The 12,100-nt window shown below is 40.3% G+C and overlaps 1 protein-coding gene across 5 annotated transcripts in view; it reads left to right on the plus strand.

Annotated features, from left to right (window-relative positions):
- Positions 1 to 12,100, plus strand: part of sh3kbp1 (SH3-domain kinase binding protein 1) — a 261,615-nt gene that overhangs the window by 176,511 nt on the left and 73,004 nt on the right. For all 5 annotated transcript variants that reach the window (XM_078559394.1, XM_078559396.1, XM_078559395.1 and 2 more), the window contains 2 exons: positions 4,027 to 4,102; positions 5,599 to 5,693. In XM_078559394.1, coding sequence (XP_078415520.1) covers positions 4,027 to 4,102; positions 5,599 to 5,693 — 171 coding nt within the window. The remainder of the gene's footprint in view (positions 1 to 4,026; positions 4,103 to 5,598; positions 5,694 to 12,100) is intronic.

The raw sequence follows: 12,100 nt of genomic DNA on the forward strand, positions 1-12,100 counted from the left end.
TGGACAGGATGTAAAGATCAGCAAAAAAATGACTATAAGATTAAAAAGGAGGAAAAAATTAAGAGTATGAGAGAAAAGTAATTATAAATATAAAAACAGATAGTAAGAGTGAGCATTGGTGCTCTCTAGAGAGAGACTGGGGAATTAATAATGGAAAATGAGGGAATGGTGGATGAATTGAACAGATATTTTGCATATGCCTTCACTGTAGATGATAAAAATAACATCTCCAGAAATCAGGAGGCGAAAGGGAGGGAGTAACTTAAAACAAGTGCAATCACCAGGGAAAGGGTGCTAACAAAATTATTTGAACTAAAAGCTGACCAGTCCCCAGGTCCTGATGAATTTTATCATAGGGCTGAATCTTGCCTATGTCAGGTGGGCTGGGCTCGCCACCCACGATCGGCTGCACACCATCGTTTTACGCGGGCAGGCCAATTAAGGCCCGCCCAGCGTAATATGCGTTCCGTAGCTCTAAGCACTACCTGTGCAGGTAGGGGAGGGGGGGAAGAGTTGGGGCCTGCACTCTTCACGCATATGCGCGAGAAAGCACAGCAATCTCCTTGAGGCACGGAGCTGCCTCAGGGAGATTAAGTTGATAGTAATACTTTTTAATAAAGGAAGTAAAAAATGATTTGAGCATGTCCCATCATGTGACAATGTCACATGAGCTGGGACATGTTTGTGAATTTTGCAAAATTTAATTAATTATTTTATAAAAGCTTCAGGAAATCTCGACCCGCCCGTGGAAGAGGTTTCCTGAAAAATGTGAAGGCCGCTTGGACTCTTCGCCTGCCTGCCAACCTTAAAGTTGGACGGGCAGCATGGTTAACAACTTCAACTGTTCTTTTAATGGTCTTAATAGGCCGTTGACAGTTTGGTGGGTGCGCAGCCGCCCCCGGCGCACGCCCACCGAATGAAATATCGGAATGACGCCGGGACGCACGCCCGCCGTCATCGCATGTCATTTTACGCATCGGCGTGTCGGGCCTGACCCCCATGCTGACGGCAATATTCTGCCCATACAGCCTTAAAAGAAGTGGCTGCTGAGACAGTGGATGGATTGGTTTTTAATTTTCCAAAATTCCCTAAATTCTGGAAAAGTCCCATCAGATTGAAAAATAGCGAATGTGACTTCTTTACTCAACAAAGTAGGGAGACACAAAGCAGGAAAACAACAGGCCAATGAATTTAACACCTGTCATAGGCAATTTGCTGGAAACTATTATTGAGAAGTTGATAGTGGGGTACTCAGAAAATCGCAGTGCAGTCAGGCGTAGTCATCATGGCTTTGTAAAAAGGAAATCATGTTTGATTAATTAATTGGAGCTCTTTGAGGATGTAACAAACAATGTGGATAAAGGGGGACCTATGGATCTGCTGCACTTAGATTTCTAGAACGCATTTGACAAGTTGCTGCATCAAAGGTTACTATGCAAAATAAGAGCTCATGGTGCAGGGGAGAACATATTAGCATGGATTAGAGGATTGGTTAGCCAACAGGAAACAGGCCATTTTCGGATTGGCAAGCTGTGACGAGTGGAGTGCCACAGAGATCAGTGCTGGGGCCTCAACTACTTAAAATTTATATAAATGACTTGGATGAAGGGACTGAAAGTATGGTTGCTAAATTTGTGGATGAGACAAAAATAGGTAGTAAAATAAGTTCTGAAGAGGACACGAGGAGGCTACAAAAAGATATAGATAGGTTAGGTGAGTGGGAAGAAATTTGGCAAATGGAGTATAATGTGGGAAAATGTAAACTTGTCCACTTTGGCAGGAAAAATAGAAAAGCAGCATATTATTTAAATGGAGGGAGATTGCAGAACTCTGAGATACAGAATGACCCGGGCGCCCTGGTACATGAATCACAATATGTTGGTATGCAGGTACAGCAAGTGATTAGGAAGGCAAATGGAATGTTGTTGTTTATTGCAAGGAGATTGGAATATAAAATATATAGGGATGTTTTGCCACAGTTGTTCATGGTGTTGATGAGACCACATCTCGAGTACTGTGTACAGTTTTAGTTTCCTTATTTAAGAAAGGGTATAAATGTGCTAGAAGCAGTTCAGAGAAGGTTCACTCAACTGATACCCGGGTTGAGGAAAGATTGGACAGGCTGGGCCTGTATCCATTGGAATTTGGAAGAGTGAGTGGTGATCTTATTGAAACATATAAGATCCTGATGGGACTTGCCAGAGCGGATGCTGAAAGGATGTTTCCCCTTGTGGGAGAGACTAGAACTAGGGGACACAGTTTAAAGGGGTCTCCCATTTAAGACAGAGGTGAGAAGAGGGTCATGAATCTTTGGAATGCTTTCTTGGAGAACGGTGGAGGCAGGGCCATTGAATGTTTTGAGGCAGAGGTTGATCGATTCTTGACTAACAAGGGAGTCGAATGTTTTTGGGGGTAGGCGAAATAGTTGAGGCCACAATCCGATCAGACATGATCTTATTGAATGGAGGAGCAGGCTCAAGGGGGCCAAATGGCCTACTCCTAATTTGTATGTTCGCTTATACATAAAGAAGATGGCTGCAGAATGACGGATATATTGGTCATAGTTTTCTAAAATTCCCTATATTTGGAATGGTCACGGTGGATTTGAAGATAACAAATATAACACCACTACTCAGAAAATGGAGGGAGAGAGAAAACAGAGAACTATAGGCCAGTTAGCCTGACATTAGTCAAAGGGAGTATGTTGGAATCCATTGTTAAGGAAGTGCTACAAAACTTAGAAAATCATTATATGATTATGCAGAGTTAAACGTTTTATGAAAGGGAAATCCTGTTTTTAGAGTTTTTTTAAGGATGAACTTAGCAGGGTTGATAAAAGGGAGCCAGTGGATGTAGCATATTTGGATTTTCAAAATGCATTTAATAAAGTTGTTACATAGGGCCCATGGGGTTGGGATAATATATTAGCAAGGAGAGAGGATTGGTTAAAGGACAGACAACAGATTAGGAATAGATGAATCATTTTCAGGTTGGCAAGCTGTTATTACTTGGATGCTGCAAGGATTAGTGCTTGGGCTTCAGCTATTTGCAATCCATATTCATGATTTAGGCAAAGGAACCCAGAGTAGTGTATCCAAGTTGGCTGACACTACAAAGCTAGGTGAGAAAGTAAACCGCGGTGACAAAAGGAATCTGCAAAGGACTACAGACAGGTTAAGTGAATGGACAAGAAGGTGGCAGCTGGAGTATATTGTGATGTTTAGCACTTTGGTAGGAAGAATAGAAAAACAATGTTTTATAAATGATGAGAAACTATTAAATATTGGTGTTCGGAGGCATTTTTGGTTGTCCTTGTGTACAAAATATGGAAAGGACTGTGAGCAATTACATTGGTAAATGATGTATTGGCCTTTATTGTAAGGGGGCTGGAGAACAAGAGAAGAAGTCAGAACAAAAAATGTTGGCAATGCTCAGTGGGTCTGACAGCATCTGTGGAGAGAGAAACAGTTATGTTTCAGGTCAGTGACCTTTCAGTAAAAATGTTATACGGTATGTGAAAAGACTAAAACGGAGCTTCACTGTGAAGTCCCTGTTGCCCCTTTAGAAATGGTGTACTGCTAATTTCACAAGCGCAAGTTCCTTTTACACATTTGATTCTTGTTGTTTAACCTTGGGCAAAAGAACCAGAGGAGGGATGAGAATTTGATTTACGTAGTGCGTTCTGATGAACTGGAATGCACTGCCTCTTGGTGATGGAAACAGGTTCAGTAGTATCTTTTAAAGGGCATTAGATAAATATCTTTGATGGGATAAATGAGAAGGGTTATGAGGATAAAGCAGGGGAGTAGGACTGATTGCATAGCTCTTTCAAAGAGTTGGCACAGACACAGTGGGATGAATGGCCTTTTTCTGTGTTGTAGGATTCTATATCATTCTACTCATGGTATTGACCTCAGGATATCATACTGCAACCATTCATTTACAGAGTCAAGGATGTAGGGATACTGCAGAGATAGGAAGTGCAAGTTTTGCTAACCATGTCATTTATTGCACTATTTATTTTAGCCTCCTGGAAAAAAGTTAGCTTCAGCTGTGTCTTCTCAGGAGCCAATAAAGTCCGACCCAGACAACAGGCCTAAGGGTAAGTGTAATAGTGAATTAATATGCTTTGTTTAGGTTCCTAATATTAAAGGCAAAATAAAATATTTCTGACCTCTTAATAATACATTTTGATAATGAATTTTTATTACTGAAAGGCTGTTGCGAGTCTTCACACTTCAGTAAATTTACCTTGGTTTTGACTTTTAGCGACATTGTTGAATATTTGAATTACTCTGTGATCATCATTAACAGTGTGCGGTATTATATTTGACTTCCTGACTTTTTCTAATAATGTAATCTTTTAGATTTTCTTCCTACATCTGCCTGATCATCATCTGAGACAGATGAATTGAAGTGTGCATTTATATTGCAAGTGTAATTTTGGTGCATAGTGTTCTGTCCTTGCACTGCCACTGCAGTTAGGATATAAATACAGCTTGAATCTGGAGTTAGGGTCCAGTATAACAGTGGAGAAAGTAGAGTGAGGCTCTCTGGAGCAACTGCTCTCTCACTGCACTTCGTTTTGGAATCAAGTTAGGTGGTAACATCCAAATTACACTGTATAAGTTTTTAGCTTCAGTGGAAAGCCAAAACCGCTTAAGTAAGTTTACTTTGCTGTTCCTCCTTATTCAAAACCTGGCAGAATTGATCTCCTAACAGTGTTAGTTGGCTGCTTTATTAAAATTCTGAATAGGCAGCTTTGAACATAGAATTAGAAATTAATTTTTGGAAGTGCTCAGATTTTATAATCAGGCAGCCTGAAATTGGTGACCTCTCCTTTTCACCAGCAATGCCAGTGGTATAACTTTGAATTGATTTTTAAGTTTCCTGCTTTAACATTTGTTGTGTAGTACAACTTACCCTTCTTAAAAGCAGGTACTTAAAGCAGTTTACTGCTGTGTACATTTTCACCAATTCTAACCACGGTGATGTGAAATTATTATTGTGCGCAGGTAAAAAAAAACCCCTTGCTTTCAAAGTGAAGTAAAATTGAATCTAATTGTTAATGCCAAATGAATATCGCAACATACCAGGTCCCAGTTTATTTCTCCACTAGTGTCACCATTGATGTAAGGTTGGGTAGGCAAGTCACTTTTCTGGCTAGGCTAAAAAGGCTGTATAAATATTGAGATTATTGAGTTCTGAGAATAAGTTGCAGTTGGCTATAAAATTAAAAGCTCTAGTGATATTTCCTGGGTAATGTTAGGTGTTCAGCTTATTGCCCTCGCTGTGTGTTCTAAATTTTTAGACTTAACCAAAAATGTACAGGAGCTCACTTCACTAAATTATTGTGGTGAGTTGTTTATGGTGATGGGAAATGTCACACAGGTGCAACAAACTGTTTCATTTGGAACTAAGTTACCATTTTGGCTTCTTCAATCTTAACACCAAAAAGGGACTCGGCCATTGTCATCAGTAATACAGGTGCAACTGGAGTGAATTATTATGTTGTGAAAATGTATGAATTGACAAGTTATTTACTTCAGCAGACCATGATGCTGATTGTTTAATGATTCACTGCGTGCTTGCTTTAAGGTAAGGAATATTGCAAAGTACTATTCCCATATGAAGCACAGAATGAAGATGAGCTGACAATCAGAGAAGGAGAGATCGTAATTATTATTAATAAGGTATGAAGATTATGTATTATTTCATATATATATTATATGAATGTTACTTTATAAAATTATCCTTTCCAGGTATCCTTTCTTTAATAAGATAGGAAGTGAATTACTACAAGGAGAGATGTGTTATTTTCTCTTTTTCGAAGTATGCTATTGAATAAAAGCAGTGGACAATAGTGATTTATGAAAAATGAACTACTGAGTATCCTGAAAATTTAGCCTAATTTTAATGATCTAAAGGAAAACTAGGATTACTTAGTTTAACACAATATTGTTGATTTAATAACTTCTCATTTCAGTAAATAACTAGATTTAAATTGTCTTTCTAGCTTTCATGTTAGTTTGATTTGGAAATCAAGGCACTTCAAATTAACACATTTAAAGTAATGTCTTTTTTTCTTCTTTCATGGAATGTGGATGTCACTGGCTAGGCTAGCATTTATTGTCCACCCTTGAACTTGCAGTGGGAGGGGGATGATCCGGTTGTTGTGGTCAATGTAGGTACCAATGACCAAAGATAGAACTAGGAAAGAGGTTCTGCTTGGGAAGTATGAGGATCTAAGCACTAAACTAAAAAGCAGAATCTGAAAGGTTATAATCTCTGGATTATTATCTGAGCTGTGTGCAAATTGGCATAGGGTACATAAAATTAGAGAGATAACTACATGGCTGAAAGACTGGTGTTGGAGAAGTGGATTTCGGTTTGTGGGGCATTGGCACCAGTACTGGGGAAAGTGGGGCCTGTACCATTGGGCTGGTCTACACCTGAACCACGCTGGGACCAGCGTTCTTGTGAACCATATAACTGGGGAAGTAGAGAGGTTTATAGACTAAATGGTGGGGACAAGGCATCAAATGTGGAAAGATGTTGTATATCAAAGAGTAGAGACAAGGTCAGAGAGGAAAATAGTAATTTGGGAAATGAGGGTCAGAGAATGGCAGGAAGGGACAGAGAGAAAAAACCTAAGAATGCACCAACAATCAAAACTAGAAGTTACAAAGGTAACAAGATAAAACTAAAGGCTCTGTATCTGAATGCACATGGCATTCATAACAAAATAAACAAATTGATAGCGCACGCTGAAGTAAATAAATATAATCTGATAGCTATTACGGAGATGTGGCTGCAGGATGACAAGGACTGGGTCCTGAATATCAAGGAGTATATGACATTTTAGAAGAATAGGAAGCTAGGTAAATGTGGAGGGGAACACTGTTAATCAAGGATGGCATTTGTGCAATAGTTAGCAATGATCTTGGTTCAGGAGATCAGGATGCGGAATCGGTTTGGGTGGAGATGAGGAATAGTAGGGGAAAGAAGTCACTAGCGGGAGTGGTCTACAGGCTCCTTAACAGTAACAGCAATGTAGGACAAAGTACATGAGAAGAAATATTGGGTGCTTGTGATAAAGGGGTGGCAGTAATCATGGGTGACTTTAATCGGCATATAAACTGGAAAAATCAAATTGGCAGCAGTAGCCTGGATGTGGAGTTCATAGAATGCTTTCAAGAGACTTTCTTAGAGAAGTATGTTCTGGAACCAACCAGAGCTCAGGTTATGTTGGACTTGGTATTGTGTAATGTGACAGGATTAATTAATGACTTCAGAGTGAAGGCACCCCTAGGTAGCGCTGACCACAATATGATTGAATTTTACATCCAGTTTGAAAGGGAGAAGAGTGGGTCTAAGACTAGTATTTTAAACTTAAATAAGGGCAACTGTGTGGGCATGAAAACTGAGCTAACTGGAGTGAACTGGGATACAAGGCTAGGGGATAGCTCAATAGAGAAGCAGTGACAGACATTAAAGGGGAAATTTCAATATACTCAGAATAAGTATCTTCCTGCTATAAAGAAAAATTCTAAAGGGAGGACGCACCATCCGTGGTTAACTAAAGAAGTTAGGGAAAGCATCAGACTTAAGGAAAAAGTATATAACTGCACAGAGATGAGTGGCAGGTCAGATGATTGGTCAGAATATAAAGAACAGAGAATGACTAAAAGGAGAAAGAAATAAGATTGAGAGGAAGCTAGCTAGAAATGTAAAGGCAGATAGCAAGAGTTTCTGCAGTTATTTAAAAAGGAAAAGAGTAAGGAAAGTGAGTGTTGGTCTTCTAGGGAGTGAGAATGGGGAGTTAATAGTAGATAATACGGAAAGGCAGATGAAATGAACAAATTTTGCTTCAGTCTTCACTATAGAGGATACAAAAAATATTCCAGTAATAGCTGTGAATAAGGAGGTGGAAGGGGGAGAGGAACTTGGTGAAATTACAATCACTAGGGAGGCGGTACTGAGCAAACTCATGGAGCTGCGGACTGACAAGTCCCCGGGTCCAGATGGACTTCATTCTTGAGCCTTAAAAGAGGTGGCTAATGAGGTAGTAGATGCGTTGGTGTTAAATTTTCCAAAATTCCCTAGATTCTGGAAAGATTCCATCAGACTGGAAAGTAGCAAATATAACCCCTCTATTCAAGAACAAAGGGAGGCAGAGACAGGAAACTATAGGCCAGTTAGCTTGATGTCTGTTGTGTGGAAGGTGTTAGAATTGATCATTGAAGAGGTTATAGCTGGGTACTTAGAAAAACTGAAGGTAATCGGGAAAAGTCAGCATGGTTTTGTGGAAGGAAAATCATGTTTAACCAATTTATTAGAGTTCTTTGAAGGAGTAACGTGCTGCGGATAAAGGGGAGCCTTTGGAGGTGCTGTGCTTGGATTTCCAGAAGGCATTAGATAAGGTGCCTCATAAAAGGTTTTGTAGAAAATAAAAACTCATAGTATAGGAGGTAACATATTGGCTTGGATAGAAGATTGGCTGGCTGGCAAAAAACAGAGAATATGGATAAATGGGTCTTTTTGGCACAATGTGACGAGTGGAGTCCTGCAGGGGTCTGTGCTGCAGCCTCAATTTTTTATAATTTACAATTTACATCCATGACTTATATGAGGGGGGTGAAGGAATGGTAGCTAAATTTGCAGATGACGCAAAGGTAGGAAGGTATGTTGTGAAGAAGACATAAGGAGTTTGCAATCGGATATAGTTAGGTGGGCAAAAATCTGGCAGATGGGGTATAATGTGGGAAAATGTGAAGTTGTTCACTTTGGCAGGAAGAACAAAAAAGTAGGCTTAAACCGAGAACAGCTGCAGAATTCTGAGTTGCAGAGGGATCTAGGTGTTCTAGTGCATGTCACAAGAAGTTAGTATGCAGGTACAGCACGTAATCAAGAAGGCTAATGGAATGCTATCCTTTGTTGTGAAAGGAATTGAACATGAAAGTAAGGATGTTATGCTTCACTTATACAGGGCATCGGTGAGACCGCATCTCGATGACTGTGTGCAGTTTTGGTCATCTTATTTAAAAAAGGATGTAAATGTGTTGGAGGAGGTTGAGAGGAGGTTTGCTAGATTGATACCTGGAATCAGGTTGTGTTATGAGGAAAATTTGGACAGACTGAGCTTATTTGTACTGGAGTTCAGAAGAGTGAGAAGTTATTTGATTGAAGTATCTAAGATCCTGAATGATCTCGACAAGGTGCACTTTGAAAGGATGTTTCCTCTTGTGGGTGAGTCCAGAACTAGGGGGCACTGTTTTAAAATTAGGGGTCGTCCTTACAGGACAGAGATGAGGAGAATTTTTTCTGAGGGATGTGCAACTTTGGACCTCTCTGTCTCAGAAGGTGGTGGAAGTGGGCTCATTGAATATTTTTAAGGCAAAGGTAGATAGACTCTTGTTAGGCAATGGAATCAAAGGTTATTATGGAATGTGGAACTTGAAACACAAACAGATCAGCCATGATCTTATTGAATGGGGTGGAGCAAGCTTGAGGGGCCAAATGATCTACTTCTATACGTATGCTCGTGTGTGCACACTGCTGCCACTGTGTGTCGGTGGTGGAGGGAGTGAATGTTGAAGGTGGTGGATGGGGTGCTAATCAGGTGGGCTGGTTTGCCCTGGATGGTGTCGAGTTGCTTGAGTGTTGCTGGAGCTGCATTCATTCAGGCAAGTGAAGAGTAATCCACATTGCTAACTTGAGCCTTGTAATTGGTGGTCAGGCTTTGGGGAGTGAGGAGCTGAGATACCTGCTGCAGATTTGCCTGCCTCTGACCTGCTCTTGTAGCCACAGTATTTATATGGCTAGCCTCATTTAGTTTCTGGTCAATGGTAACCGCTAGCATGTAGATAGGGGTCGGGGGGAATTCAGCAATGGTAATGCCACTAATGTCAAAGGAAGTTGGTTGGATTCTCTCATTTTGAAGATGGTCATTGCCTGGCACTTGTGTGGCGTGAATGTTACTTGCCACTTACCAGCCCAAGCCTAAATGTTGTGTAGGTCTTGCTGCATATGGGCATGGACTGCTTCAGTATCTGAGGAGTTATGAATGGTGCTGAACATTGTGCAATCCTCAGCAATCATCCCCGCTTCTGACCTTATGATGGAAGGTAGGTCATTGATGAAGCAGCTGAAGATGGTTGGGACTAGGACACTACCCTGAGGAACTCCTGCGGTGAAATCCTGGGACTGAGATGATTGATCTCCAACAATCACAGCCATCTTCCTTTGTGCTAAGTATTACCCCAACCAGCGGAAAGTTTTCCCCTTGATTCCCATTGACTCCAGTTTTGCCAGGGCTCCTTGATGCCACACTCGGTCAAATGCTGCCTTGATATCAAGGGTAGCCACTCTCACCTCACCTCACCTCTGGAGTTCGGCTCTTTTGTCTATGTTTGAACCAAGGCTGTAATGAGGTCAAGAGTTGAGTGATCAAACTGCGCATCAGTGAGCAGGTGATGCCTGAGTAATAATCTCTAGGTATAAATTAACCAGTGACCGTGGATAATGTTTTTGAGAAGTCTAACTTTGTTTGAGGCAAGGAAATACATGTCAAGGTTAGGTAATCCCCACACTTAATTGCACTTACACACTTCAGAAACTGCATGATGGGATATCATTGTTACGTTATTGTTCAAGTGCGAGATGAGTTTCTAACAAACATATTTTTCTGCTTTTGCAATGAATGTAACTATAGGCAGTAAATTAAAAATGATTAACATTTAACCTTAATAAATGGTTGAATAAAATCTGAGATTCCAATTAGTTGTGCTAAAATACATTTCAGTACAGAACTGAGGGGGTACTTGAGGTCATAAATGTAAGGTCATCAACAAGAAACCAAATAGAGAATTGAGAAGAAACTTCTTTACCCAGAGAGTGGTGTGAATGTGGAACTCGGTGTCACAGGGAATGGTTGAAGTGTATGTTATAGATGTATTAAAAGAGAAGCCAAATAATTTTGAGGGAGAAGGGAATAGAGAGTTATGCTGATAGAGTTAGATGAGCAAAAACGGGAGGAGGCTTGAGTGTAGAATAAACGCCAGCATGGGCTGGTTGGGCTTGTTTCTATGCTGTATGACCTATGTAAAGGTGATGTCTTTTGGATAAGACGTTTATACTGTAGACGTTTATATCTGCACTCTTGTGAATGTAAAATCCCATGGCAATGTCTGTCTCAACAGAGAACGCTGAGCTACGGCTCTCGGATGCTCCAAATTGCTGGTGTTGACAGCCAGTCTTGTTTCAGTTGAATTGAGGGGTGGGGAGACTGAGTTGCTTGGGGTGTAATCGGCAGGCTGCCAATTGGGTATGTCTGCCAGTGGCCCCATTATTATACAGTTTTCCAGCTGAATTTCTTTTCAAAAGAATCCCATGCCATTTCCTGAATAAGTAGAATTATAACAATTAGAAGGTTTGTAGATTTTCAAGATGATGCATTGTTAACTTTCTTTGACTTTTCATAAGTTTCATTTCTGGCTCCAGTCCATAAAAAAAAAAGATTAACCTTGTTGCGAGGTTTTATGTTCATTTAAGAATAACTGTGGGATAACAGTATTGCAGCACAGCAACTGTTAATAAATCACTCTAGATTCATTTAAATCTAATTTAGCATTTGGCTTAACACTAGATAGATATGTAGTATTGCAGAAAATAAATCTCCCTGATGTGCAAGTGAATTAATATTTTTTTTGTTGGCTATTGACACTGAACTAATGGTAATCCAGAAATAAAAACAGAAAACGCCAGAAGCACTGCAGGACAGGCAGCCTCTGAAGAGGGAGAAGTGGTATTCAAGTTTCAGGTGTTAAAAGATATGGGGCAAAGGCGGGTATTGTGGATTTGAGTTGGTTATTAGCCATGATCTCGTTGAATAGTGGAAAAGGCTTGAGTGGCTAAATGGTCTACCCCTGTTCCTATGTTCCTAAGTCAGTGATCTTTCACCAGAACTGGAAGATGTTAGATGTTCTCTCGACATCTCCATCCATGAGGATGACCTATGACTAACACAACAGCACCATTATCACCCTCAGTTTGTGTATCTTCCGCATCAGCATTTTCCCAATTGTGATCTCCAGAGCTT

This window comes from Cetorhinus maximus, chromosome 16 (assembly GCF_964194155.1).
Source record: "Cetorhinus maximus chromosome 16, sCetMax3.hap1.1, whole genome shotgun sequence".
Classification (NCBI taxonomy): Eukaryota; Metazoa; Chordata; class Chondrichthyes; order Lamniformes; family Cetorhinidae; genus Cetorhinus; species Cetorhinus maximus.